At 41.3% G+C, this 14,131-nt stretch overlaps 1 protein-coding gene across 5 annotated transcripts in view; it reads right to left on the bottom strand.

The window, feature by feature from the left end:
• Window positions 1-762: 762 nt before the first annotated feature.
• The window catches only part of grik5 (glutamate receptor, ionotropic, kainate 5), a 94,486-nt gene continuing 81,117 nt past the window's right edge, over window positions 763-14,131 (bottom strand). For 4 of the 5 annotated variants that reach the window (XM_085423353.1, XM_085423354.1, XM_085423358.1 and 1 more), the window contains 5 exons: window positions 13,200-13,365; window positions 11,902-12,127; window positions 9,902-10,030; window positions 6,493-6,659; window positions 763-5,130 (listed from right to left, as the gene is read on the bottom strand). In XM_085423353.1, coding sequence (XP_085279479.1) covers window positions 4,504-5,130; window positions 6,493-6,659; window positions 9,902-10,030; window positions 11,902-12,127; window positions 13,200-13,365 — 1,315 coding nt within the window. In that variant the 3' untranslated portion in view covers window positions 763-4,503. The remainder of the gene's footprint in view (window positions 5,131-6,492; window positions 6,660-9,901; window positions 10,031-11,901; window positions 12,128-13,199; window positions 13,366-14,131) is intronic. The other variant, XM_085423355.1, reaches the window with a different exon arrangement.

Here is a 14,131-nt window from a genome sequence, read left to right as displayed (position 1 = left end):
TCATCAGCAAGTGTGAGCACCTCTACAAAAGCAGAAGTTTTAGCAGTTTGCTGGTCTGGAGCATTCAGGTGTGTGTTAACACAGTGCTACAATCTCTCTGGGAGTGGACGTCACAGCAAATTCACCCCAAGATCACACTCTGCAATGCTCAGAGATATTACATAAAACCAAAAACCCAAGAGCTACCTCTCAGACTCTACAGGCCTTAGTGGGCATTTTAAATGTTAAAGTTGATGACAGTACAATTAGAAAAAAGCTGAAGAAATATGGCTTGTTTTGAAGGGTTGCCAGGAGAAAGAACAGGACATAATCCCAAGCACAGCAGCAAATCTACAACAGAAGTGCTAAATAAAGAAAATAATAGAGGTGTTGCAATGGCCCGGTCAGAGTCCAGACCTCAACATGACTGATCTTAAGCTGTGCAGGGACCAATGTCTGCAAACCTCAATGAACAGAAGTAATGCTGTAAAGAATAACTTCAAAGAGAAAACAATTACTTGAGGTTCTTGCTGCTGAAAGTAGTTCTGCAAACTACTGAATCACTGGTTGTACTTTTTGTACTTTTAACAGGATATCATCCTATCAAAACTCTCTTTTTTCACGTTACTGTGTATTTATTGACGTTGAGGGCCTAAATGACTGAAAGAGTTGTTTGTTTCTAAAATCTGGCCCTTAACTAAATCACTTCATCCCTCTATTAGAATAAAAACATGACATCAGTGAGCTTTCTATTAAAAAAAGCAAAGACACATACCACTGTGGGACTGTTTGAATATTTTTATTCCAAAAGAAGTCTGTGTGTCTATAGGTTTGAACAACAGGGCGGGCTCTGAAGAACATCATTTCACCTTCATCCCAACACCTCCCATCCTCCACCCTTCACCCACACACACACACACCACAGAGCCTCTCGTCTTCAATAGTAATAATAACAATTTCATCATAATAGTCATTAGTTTTAATAATCCATTTAGCACTAGTATAGAAATATGAAAAAATACCAAAGAAAACAACATAAAAGTAAACAAATGTTTGTTTCGTGGAGTGAATGTTCAGACATCCCATTGGATCTGTTTTGTGACCCTCCCTTCCCATTTAGATTAATACTAGCAATATTTTGGCTTTTTTTTTTTTTTGAATGTATTTTTTTAGAGCTTGTACCTTCCTCTCGCTTCTCCACAATAATGCACCGCAGCTTGTAAATGCTTTCAGCTGATGGTTTAAAGCTGTTTGTGGCCACTTGATGGCTGTGTGGTACTGTCACACATCAGGTTTCCGGAGCTTGTATGAACCATGGAAGTCATTAAAGAAACTCAGAAGACAACTTTGAAAACAACAAACAACCGGTGGGTTTACAGCCTTTAGACAACAAAGGAATCGGAGACGAAGGCGTAGCGGATGAGTGTGTTTTTGTTTGTGTGTGCTGTAAAGATTTGTGAAAAAGGTTCGCTCCTGTCAGCATTCTGGACACAAAGGCAGAAGTAAACAGAGAGAGAGAGAGAGGCATCAAATCAAGCCTGCTTCTGCTGACAGCAATCATTCAACAAGAAACGGCATAATGTGTGCAAACAATGTTATCATTCGTTATCTGGAGCACAACAGTGTCAACAAACCTGCTTCCCCGCAAAATGCATAACATTATATAGCAATGCAGTGTTAGTCTAGACAACAATGCCTTCATTTTTCTGAGGGATTTGTAAAGGGTGAACTGGTGGCTTTGCACATTATCTTACACACTTAGCATTACTGCTGGTTATGGGATGCTGCAGTTGGGATTTGGAAGATAATAGGGGACACATCTTTACGTTGGAGAACGGCAATTCCAAACTACGGGCAAGAGGGAGACAAAAAAGAAAGATACTGATGCGGGCAGGGAGCGGGGACACTGTGTTTTCCAATAATTAGGAATCAGCTTCTAAAGCATTACATTCATAAACTCTGTCAGGAAATCAATCTGTGAAGAAACCCAATAACAAAACACAGACGCTGTCTTATACTGTAACCGTTGCATTTGCTAACTCTTACATCTTGAATGTTGGTGTTCCAGAAAGACTTTATTACAACTGTCACTGTAAGTACACTAACCACAACTAAGTGGGTGTATCGAACGCCCCTAGTCCACTAAGTAGAGAATCATTCAGCAGGGATTAATTTGGAAACTGACTGGGCAACAGGTTCAATGCACATCGAGTCAGTGACCTGTAGAAAATGCAAATGCTGCACATGATAATAATGGAACATTAACATTCTGAGTAATATGTCTGCATTAATCATGCAAACATAACATGAACTGTTCGGCAGAGGTATACACACGCTATACCGTGGCAGCGTGTAAAATTAATTACGCTTATATTTGATCTAAGGAGAACAACACGCCTGCTGCCTCTCTCGCATTCATGTAAATAATTGGATTTACTGCTGACATAAAGCTGGTCTGATTTTTTTTTTTTTTCCATTAGACCACAACAGGCCGAGCACTACACTGCATCTGAGTGAATACGACGGCGGCAGTGCCCACAAACAGAGGAAGATGGAGGATTAGTAAACAATGTCTATATTCCCGCTGAAACACGGAGTGCAGTCCCATTTTAAAAAGGCAACACAGCTGGGAACTGCAGTTTTTAGCAGATGTTGGAGAAAGAATAGTAAAGGCTATATTTACTGGGGGACTATTTTCAGGCGCTGGTTGTTGCAGTCAGTATTTAACAGGGTCGATACAAAGGAACATGTCCCCTAGTTGAACTGCAATTTGTTGACAATTAAAAAATCCAGACTGATAACTGTTGTATGTAATGTATTTTGTGCCACAGTTGTTGAAGCTGGTCTAAAAAGGTCTTGTATGTTGAGCAAAAACTGAACAAGTTTTAAAGCAAAAGGGCAAAAACATGCAAACCCACCAGTATTTCTCCCTTTAGGCACACTTTGCTTGTACACTAGAGTCTGTTTTCATTGGAGTTTCACAAAACTGTAAGGCTATAACATTAACAACATAATTAAAACAGATTCGCTTCCCAGCCAGAGAGAAAAAACATTTCTTCTACATCTATTTATCAGCGCGTTTCCCTGCATTCGACCCCCTCCTGAATGGGTCCCCAGCCACTGAGGGGAGTAATTAGGTGATCAAAAGCTTGAGACGGTATTGACAAGGCTGGGTTGAGTCTATCATACTGGCAGGAGCCGCTGCTGTGGACGGCCAAGATAGCCTGTCGAACAGAGAGATGGGAGGAAGCCGCATTTATAGTCTGCTGGCGCATTAACAAGCCCCTTAAAAGATGCCCAGAATTAACAGATCAGGACAGATCTATTAATGGAAGTAGTTCAGTGAGGGAATTCTTATTCAAATTCAGTAGTGTCCTTTTTTAACTCTCTGGCTCTTTCCACCTCCTCTTTTCCTGCTCGTCTCTATCTTGCCTCTCTGTCTCTGACTCGCCCAGTCTCTCTATCTTGTCTACATGGTGTGAACAGAGGTGAAAAAGAAGTAAGGGCTTGGCAAGCGTTACCCAGGATAACGAGGGACATTAATTTCACATTTCAAAGCCTCTTGCTCTCTCGCTCATTCGCTCCCTCTCTCTCCCTTTTTGTGTCTGTCTGAATATCTAACATTGGTAGAAAGAAGCTGTTGCTGGGTACACGGTTCTCCTCGTTTTGAGCAGTTACGGACAGACTTACAGAAAGCACAAATTTTACACACACACGCACACACAGTGTAAAGAAAGGCAGACCAACAGTTTTCTCTGCTACCGTTTGCATTACGTTGCCTTGAAGTCGTTTCATCCAGCTTCCCCGATCCCATCCAAAAAGCAGCTATGGGGCACAGGGAGGGGCACAAAACTCTCGAACACAATTAGCTATTGTCAAGTGTCTTGGTATGTTATAATCCACCATATTGTCACACGTAGTCTGTTATTTAACTCTGAAATTCCCACTTAGAACAATGGTAACAAAAAGACAACAGAAAAAAAACATCAGGAATAAATTCTCTGGAAGTCAGTTGCTGTTTTAAAACCACATACAGATACAGTATGTCCACCAGCAAGGCTTCATTTCAGTAAAGGGCTGGTTAGCTTCCAGTGAAGTGTCCGTGAAAGAAAACCAGGACCCTCAAATGAGAAGTGACACGAGAGGGGAGTAAGGAGACAAAAGGAGGCCAGCGGGCACTGACGCGTGGTCATGTGCATCTCCTCTCTCTTTTATCCAAACTGAACTGTTCTTCTTAGCCAAATGCAAACACTTAACCGATGACCACCTCTCTGTGTCTTCAGTTCTGAAGTGGATGAAGTCTTGGTCCCCCATGTTTCTTCTCGTTCTTGCTCCGTGTTGGCTGGCATTATCATGAGTTCAACTCCTTTTTCTTTTTTTTCTTTTTTTTTTACTCCTTTGTTCCCTCATCTCAAACATTTCAGTTCTCGGATGAATCTGATCAGTGGAAACAGTGTTTTTTCTAAGCAGCGCAAATGTCCCTCACCCATATATCTCACCCCTCTACCTCACTCGCTTCATTCCTCAGTCCTGGTCCCCAAGAAGGTCTGAGGTGTTGCTGCTCTGCGGAGGTGGAATGGGTCGAGGGGTATGAGCTGGGGGGCTGTGATGTAGTCGCCTTGGGCTGGGCACGCCTCCACCCTCACTGTCTGTATTGGACGAGGATGGGGGTGGGGGTGGAGGTATCCGGGGCAGCGGGGCGGATGAAGGGGGTATTCTTGTTGACGCTGATCCTATACTGCTACCTGATCTCAGGCTCTGGATCCTTCGGCACTCCTGGCAGATCCTCACGTGGGTGCAGCTGCGCGCAGGCAGCATCACAGGGGTGGGGGCAGGTGGAGGTGGGGTGGTGTTGGCTCCAAGCGGATCATCTAGGATCCTTTGGGGCCCAGGGCCCAGATCTGGTTGCCCCGTTCCTCCGGCTCCCCCTCCAGCTCCACCTGTCAGGGGGCCAGCTCCGCTGTACAGCTTGCCGTTGCTGAGCCGCATCTCCCGGACCAGGCGCAGGGGCCGAGGGGCCCCCAGAGCAATGCGGGTAGGGTGACGCAAGGCTGCTGAGCTGCTCAGGGGCCGTCTGCGGCGCATTCGAGAGCTCTTTTTACAGGAGACGGCGTTTCGGAACTCTGTGATCATCTCCTGACAGACAGACACCTAAAGGACGTACGGAAGGAGGGAGGAAAGAAGAAAGACGGAAGGGAAGGAAGAGGAAAGGAGGCAAAGGCAGGGGAGGAGGTGCCATAGACACAAAGTAGGCAGGCAGCAGAACAAGACAAGTGGTAAGGCAGTACATAAATAGGAGAGCGGAGGGAGAACAAGAAAATTGAAAGGAAAAGCAAAACAAAAAGAACAAGCCGGCAACAAGGCAGAACAGACACAGTGGGCATGGTAAACAAAAAGGAGCAGGAGAAGCGAGGGCGCAGAGACCAACAAATGGAAAGATGGTTTGAAAATAAATGGAGAGGTCATAGGAAGGATGTGTGGATGGATAGAGATGGGAGAATATCCAAGAAGCAGAGAGAGTTATTACAATCCAAACACACGGAACAGCAAAATGTTTAGTTTATGGGCACTTCATTATGGCACCATGAACGGACAGGCAGGCCGGCACACTCAGGCGCACAAATACAGAAGCATTCACTCGTACAGCAACTGTGCACAGCCTCAAACACACACACACACACACACAAACACACACATAAACACATTCTAAACCAAACTTTCACATCCACCAATACTCATCATCATTCCAGCTGCATGACTACTGCGATACGCACACATGACTAACAAAATGCATCAACGTGTCCACTACAGGCCAACCACATTCTCAATGAAAGCATGATTTATAAAAAGTCATGTGCTCACATAAACAGAAACAGTACTCGTTATTGGAGAACACACACTGATGGTCGAATGACAGGAGGAGAGTGTGTGTGTGTGCATGGGTGTGTGTGTGTGTGGGTGTGTGCGTTTGAGAGAGAGAGAGACAGAGGGAGACGCACAATGACATGAGTGAGAAGCAATACACACAACAATGGAAACGAAGAATACCAGCGTACATGTGAGGCATGTAAAAGAAGATACATCATGACATTTAATGCCAGGGAAAAAGTTCACACTACTTCTTTATGCAAGCAAATATTGGCATTTCTCAATATTGCTTATCCAACTATCATGTTTAGCTCACAAACACTTGCTGCCATACTGTTAAACACCGAACACTAAAAGGGCACAGTGAAATCAAAACAGGCAGAACATGCGATTAGATTCTCTAGCTGTCGTAAAATTCGAACGCTACAGCAGGTCAGAGCCACGTACTTAAACATTCCTCTCATCTCACATGCACAAAACACAGTGAACCTTGAATGTTACGGCACAAACAAACACATACAAATGGAGGCAAAAGCTGAAAAAGTAACCCATCCATTCTCTTTCTCACACACACACGAACACAACACAGGGACACACACCAAATAACATAATCAAAAGGGATGGCGGGATGCCATGGGAACCTACTGGGGTGTGTCTGTGGGGTCGGCGAGGGCAGGTATGGGGGCATACCTCATCAGTCTCTGCCGAGCGGCGTGTCGACCACACAAACTCCATAATGGCCACAAACACAGCGATAATGAGGCCACAGATCAGCACAACGAAGATGCCCCCAATGTTCTCCATGCCCAGACCTTGACAACAGGCCACAGGAGACAAAGATTAGCACATACGTGCGCAAATGCATCATAATGGGCAACTGTTTATTGTCAAAGGAGGTTTACAAGCACAGTGAAAAAAGACATAGTTGAAGGAGCACTTCTGGCAATTATGATTCATTGTCTCTTACTTAACTTATATAATTTTATTGATAAATGATTGAATAGATTTATGATTATATTCGACTATTCTGAATGTGTGCATACTGATATTCAGTTAGTGCAGGTGATGAAGGGTAATAGGAAAGTATTAATGTGCAGCTGCTCAAAATTGTGCATGCTAAATAGAAACGATTGTACATACGATCAAAAAACGAGACTAGGAAGGAAGATAAACCGACACCTGTTTGTCAGCTGTAGTCTGTGCTTTAATAAGCCCAGACATGAGTGAGTGTGTCAGCAAAGAGAGCTGAAATATTAAGCATGTTATGTAATACGACATTGTTTTTGATGTTTGTTACTGTTATTGTTAAAGCATCAAGGTTGTGTTTCATTTACTTTCATGTTAGATTGTTACAGCTGTGATACTCTAAGGGAAGTGAGCTGCAGGGTTGATGACCTGCCGTGTTGGTGAGAATGAAGTTTGGCTCAGTTTAAAAGTACAATGCTGTGAATTAAACTTTGAATTAAAAAAATTACAATTTTGAGCAAAAATGCAGATCATGATGCCATGGGCCTTTGCGCAAAAGGGACTAAAACATATCAAGGTTAGGTTACTTATCCATAATGGTATTGTACATGTACATCGCCAATAAAGGGCTATTCTATTCTATAATTGTTTTTTAGGTTAACTTAATAACATGAGGTTAGTAAAACATAACTCATTAACTGAAAACAATTAAGTTAATTTATAATAAAACACGGTGAAAAAGCTTGACTTTTAAAATCATTAACCTAAAAAAATGAGGCCAAAATTGCCTTGTTTTGCTATCAGTGCACTAATTGTTCATTTGCCTCAAGAGGCTTTGCCATCTGTACCACATACAGCACCAACTATTACAACTATCATTAGGCTCACTTTAGATAATGATGAAAAATAACTAAAGAAAACAGGAACAAAATAACAAAAAGACGTGCAATTTAAGTTGAATGTAGAGAAGAGAACAGTGTACGGCAAGGTTCAAGTACAAACACTGAGGGCAATAATGGGCAAAGACACAATTTTTCTACCTTTGCATTTGTACACCACCGCATTATTATTTCCCTCATTATTTCATGTTAAAAGAAGCCAACATAATATCTGACTTTGGCTCAAAGTGTTGAATTCGCATTAGATAGCTTTTCAATGTCATTTTAAATAGAGCCTGAAGAGCTGTCAGTGCAAGTAATGGAGGCCATCACTGGGCTGAACAAAGAAAAATAAACCTAGATAAAGAGCAAAAAGTTTAGGCGTGGCCGAATCAAAAATCTGATACATTCTTAAGAAGAATTAAGTCTGTCTTTTGGTGTTGGAGTGGTCAGCTCTGCAACACCAGAGGGCCTGAAAACCCACAGAAGACAAATAAGATGGATAATGACAGATTTTTTTCCATGGTTAAGAAAAACATCTTCACAACATCTAACAAAGCCAAGAACACTCGCGAGGACGTAAGTGTATCTTTGTCAAAGTCTGCAATTACGAGGCGCCTTCATGAATGCAAATACAGAGCATTTACAATAAGCTACAAACCAGTAGTTACACTCAAGAACAAGAAGGCCAGATTAGTATTTTCCACAGAACAAATAAAGAGTCTGTAGATATCTGGAAAAAAAATGTTTAAACGGGAAAACTTAGATTCACTTGTGCCAGAGTGAAAGGAAGAAAAATGTAGAGCAAAAAGAAAGAAAGAAAGATTCTGACAAATGCTGCAAAATTGATCGGGCAGTGCTTCACAAGTTAATGCTGAAAATACAACCCAAGAAATTCTCAAGGCAAAGAAATGGGTTTATTCTTCACTGGTCAAGTTGGTCACCTAATCTAAACCAAACAGAGCATTCTTTTATTAAATATAAAACACCCAAAGATAAGCAGCAAGTGAAAGTGACTGCCGCAGAGGCCTGGGAGAGTCCTTTAAAGGAGGAAATGCAGAATTTGATGACATCCATGGATTTCTGACAGTCAATGGCTTGAAGGATTTTCATCCAAGTATTAAAAACAGTCCCTGTATTTCAAATTATGTTAGTCCAATTAATTTTGAGGCTCTGAAAATGAGTGACTTTATATAAAATGTTGCTGTAATCTCTAAACTCATTAAATGTCTTGTTAAACCACATGAATTGAAGTTTAAAGTACGCACTTCAATCACATCTTGACAGTTTTATTTAAAATCCACTGTGGTGGTGTACAGAGGTTAAATAACACAAATCGACCTAACTATGTGATGGGAGAACTAATGGTGTGCACTTTAAACCTGCTGATAGTCGCAGGCTGCTTATTTTTATCTTCTATTTTTTTGCGCTATGCTAAACTAAGCTAAGCTAACCAGACTCTAGCTTGATGCTACTGTTCTTGTACAGATTTCTATTTCAGCTGTTGATTAAGTATCAGAAAACACCTTAATTGTCATAATATTCATAATGTAAGTTTTGCATAATTCATATTTTCTAATTGATAATCTGCTGGAAGTAAGTGGTCTAACAAAGATGCTACCATGCTGCGTTGTGGAAAGTACTAGACTTTCCATCTTCTACTGCTTGACCCACAGTAATAACCAAAAACTTAATGTGAGTGTAATCCTAAATCACTACTCAGTACTCTTTCATCTGAGTTTCAAATTTAAATTGCCTGGAATGAAGTGCTTGAGTGACAAACAGAATTATAGGGCCCTGAAGGGTTTGAGATAAACTGCACTGATAAAGTGTAACAATACTGAAATGCCTGAACTGAAGCATTTTGTTAGCAAAATAATTTTTAAAAGAGATTTTCATCTGACATCAGTGGCATAAACGCAGAGATGTTTTCATCATCTCTGTCATTCATGCAGAAGCTTTGCCCACACATATACACACTCTTAATACACACATGTAAACAGATACACTGTCTCCAATAAAATTCACATTATGCACCACCTGAGACAAACAGAAGACATCTGGGAAAGTAGATTGTGCTAAGTACCCTTCGCAAGGACATTAGGTTAGGCATTAGCCATTAGCTGGACGGTAGCAGAGAGTGAGGAGACTATTACTGGGGACATTAGAGAGAAGGAGGCAACGGAGGCAGACAGCTGCGGTCGACTCACCCTTGGCACGGTGGTCCTCCTCTTTGGGACATTGGCCTCCCTCCCACCACCTCCTCTTTAGTATCTCCAGCCTGTTATTCTCCTGCAGCTGGAGGATGGCCAGTGTGATCTCATCTCTGAATGGAGATCCTGGAAAAAAACAAGAAGGCAGGATAAGAGCAAGTGGTGGGCAAGGTGCAGCATAAGAGACCAGACAGGGGAGAGATATTTTTTTCAGAAAAAGGGGAAAAACATGAAATGATTAAGTGTTAAAGAGACTAAGCAGAAAAAGAGAATTGCCGCTGCAGCTTGGAGATGGCTAGAAGTGATCTTATGGTGAGAATAAAGAGAGGATTAGTGAGAGATAGACAGCAAGATAACAACTAGACGGACACAGTGGTTCAGCAGCTGGTTGAATAGCATACAAAGTATGTAGCAAACCAGATATGCTGGACCAGATTTAGAGGGTTTAAAGGTTCCGTCTGTGCAAATGACAAATATGTTTTCTTTAGCATAATGGTATTTAGCTGTGAAGATAATCAACAGGCAGCTTTTATTAGACAGGCCTTCTGCACATAAACAGTCTCTATAGAAAGTGTTGACAGTTGTTCAGTGATTATCATGCCTCCTTCGCTAAGTCACTGCTGGAGAACACCAACCTCCCGCCAGAAAAAAAAACGATTTCAATCAGGACAACTAATGACTGCAGCAATATAAATTTGGCATCACCTCCCACCACTTTCCCATGCTTCTATGTGGATACACAGAAAGCTGGAGGCTGGGAGAGATGCAGCAAGACAACCCAGTAAAGCAGGTACAAGTTATAACGCACAGGACACGAAAAGGTAGAACAGAGGTTATGGTGGGTTGCCAAGCAGCTTGCTGATGAACAGCAACTGTAGACACCCTAATGAAATTTTAATAGCATATCCTTAAGGAGATCTGTCATCTAATTCCCAGCAAGAAATTATTCAAGTGTAAAAATATCTGCCTATTTCTTTAAATTTAAACAGCCTCTTACCTGGAGGTGAGTGGGATAATATGTTTGGTTTTTTTCCTCTTATGTCCCTTATTTCACGTCTGTGGTCTTTCCTTCTTTATTCTGTGTCTGCTTTTTCTCTCCATTCCTCCACAGCCTTGGTCAATAATAGACAGTGAGATATGGCTGACCTCTTCATAGGAACAGATTACTGTGATTCAGTGACAATCTCATCTAAGTGCTAAAAAGTGGCATCACGAGCGCTGGGCGTGAGTGGAAAAGCAATTAACTGTGTGCACGTTACTTCCATTTGAAATAGCTGCTAATCCCACAGATAAAAAATAAACCGACCACGTACAAGACAATTTTCAGGTCTAATCTCACAAATCACAGACAACTACATGTGTCTATTTAGCATAATTGATCTCATGCTTCTCACGCTGTCATTTAATGAGTTTTTTTTTTTCTTTTTGTCAAATAATTGTATAATTTTAGAAACGAGATAGCTCCTTGTCACTTATGATTAAGCAGCCTGGTCTCTGTTGTAGATGCTCAGTCACAGTATTTCGCTTTATGTGGTACACCTGTTCAACTGCTCATTAATGCAAACATCGAATTAGCTGATGACATGGATGCAACTCAAGTCACAAGACAGGTACATTAAAGGGGATTTGAAATGTTAACCTGTTGCTTTTTATCAGTTATATTTTAACTTGAACCACTCAGAATAATTAAAACTAAAAATCTGCATGCATAATTTTTTTAAATACTACATCATGTTATTCTTTTAGTTCACAAGCTGTGAAACAGCACTTTTAAAATGCGTCAGCAATGTCTGTAATTATCAAAAAGGGAACAGTGTTACATCTCTACTAGCTTCCCAGTTGCTTTTTCATAACTTTATAGATATATTTGGAGTCTTGGAGCAATAAAAAAAGTTATGAGATACATTTTTAAGACATTTCTCTGCGTACAGAAATATTTAAAGTAGGTAATACATTATCAGGTGCTGCATGACCTTTTTGTGATGCAGTATTTTTACCTAGTGGCATGCCAATGCCGTAACCCTTGGTGTCCAGCAGGCCTCCGATCTGTGTGAGATTACAGTTCAGGCCACGGTGATATTCGTTCATAGTGCTCTCCATCAGGAAAGCATACTTGGAGTTGACCACACGGGCGATGCCTTCCTCCGTGCTTTTCACAAATACGCTAGGCTGCTTGGAGTTCATGTAGTTCCACATCCGCTGGTAGGTCTGGTACCTTGAGTTCTGCAGAGGAAACAGGAACACAACAACGGCAATTCAGCAGTAATTACAGGTGAATATACAAGTTTCCCCGACAAGAAGGAATATGAAAGAGATGCATTAAAGATAAACGGGAAGGGAAGTACACACAGGAGAGAAAATCAGGTGTGAACAATGGCAAGCAGAGTAAAAATATCAATAGCAAACAGAGGGAAAAAGCAGCGCGGAGAGTGGAGGGAGAAAAAAGGAAAGTGAAGCAAAGCAACAGATTATTTGCTCACAGCATAGCTGATGCATCATCTTTCATACAGATGGAAGTAAATCAGCACACAGGAGGTGGTTCAGCACTTAACAAAAAATGGCAAGGTCCAAAACAGGATTAAATGTACAATTACATGTAGTATCTCTTTGTATGGGAGAAGAAAGGAAAAGGGTATAGATGGTAGCATCTGTGTACAACAATGAGATTGTGTATGCGTGTGTGGATTAGGTATTGAGTGGGGTAATGTACTGTGGCAATGAAACTGGCTTATGTAGGCAAACACACACCATTCTTTCTTATATCCGCCATTTGGACGAACACTAGTGACTGAAAAATAAACTCTAACTGGCATTTTGCCATTTACCAACATATAAACATACATTTTTTAAACACTCACCTACACACACTCCTCTATACTAACACACCCACACACAAATACAAGACCTACACACACACACACATGCGCACACCCACACTATGACAAACACAGATGTCAACACAGATGCCGGTAGCATTCTCATAAGCAAACACAGGCAGTCAGCCACTTAACACAAACACAAACAGCCATAAAGAAAACAAGAGAGAAACTCAGAGACAGAGTGGCAAATATGAGGATAATCGTTCACTCTGTTCTCAGCAATGAAGAGAGAAGCACTGCGGTCCATTACATGTAACACATAGAAAACTTTATGAACAACTATTTCCTGAATTGCTATCAGAGCGATTTAGGGAGTTAGTCAATCCAAACAGCTACACAAACAAATATTTAACACGGATAAAAGCACACATATAATTATTCCCAAATTCCGAACCCAAGCACAACCGGAGCCGCACCATAAAGAAGGTCATGGTGCTCCCGCCGTGGATCGTGCCATACTCGATGTTCGTCTGGTCGGCCAAATCGTCTGGAGACTCAATGGGAACCTCCATCCGCTGGACAGTCAGGAAGGCCGCCAAGTTGGCCGTGTAGGAGGAAATGATGATCAGGGTGAAAGCCCACCTGCAAGGTGGAAAAAGGCGAGGAAAAAGAGAGATGAAGGGAGAGATAAAGCACCACTGGAGTGGCAACAGTGATCCATCATGGTATTGATAAGCTGCAAAATTCATACATAATACACCAGTTATTTTGGCGAATATCAGTAGAGACACTTTGCTGGGTTTGAGTTAACCCAGCAAAGGAAACACCTGACACATCAGGACGTTTATCAAATTGAACATCTTAAAAAGTGTCACAGTAAAATAGCCCCACTTAATCATTTTCAAATGATAATACACTTCAGTGCAATGATTGTAGCTTCACATCTATTTTCCCATCACTTTAGATACTCCGCACTAATAACATTGAAAATGGGACTTCTTGCATGTCTACAAACTTTATTCAAAGAGAACATCATGTACTGACTATGCTTAACATCTTGCTCACCTCCCTGTAATCTAGCTGTTCCTGTCTTCCTTTATCTCCTCAGCTCTTAGTGGTTATTATTTCGTTCTCTTGTGCCTCTTCTCACATTCACTCTCACTATTGGAGTGCCGTCAGGCTAGTATTTCTGTGAGCTTAGTGAGCTTTTGTCAACCGTTTCCATAAAACTACGGGACTCAAACAGTTTTTTAATGACACATCCAGTAAAATGTTTTAAATGACATTAAAAAATGAACTATTCTCTTGCAGACATGGGCCTTAAAATTGTATTTACCATATTTTTTTAAAAAATATATACCGTATACTCAAAATAGTTAACAAGGAAAATCATGTATTGTTTGGAACC

This window comes from Rhamphochromis longiceps, linkage group LG11 (genome assembly GCF_057381845.1).
Source record: "Rhamphochromis longiceps isolate RC_006_pf linkage group LG11, R_longiceps_female_GT1.1, whole genome shotgun sequence".
NCBI lineage: Eukaryota > Metazoa > Chordata > Actinopteri > Cichliformes > Cichlidae > Rhamphochromis > Rhamphochromis longiceps.
Note: the sequence above shows the minus strand (reverse complement) of the source record. Positions and strands in the feature narration are given on the sequence as shown.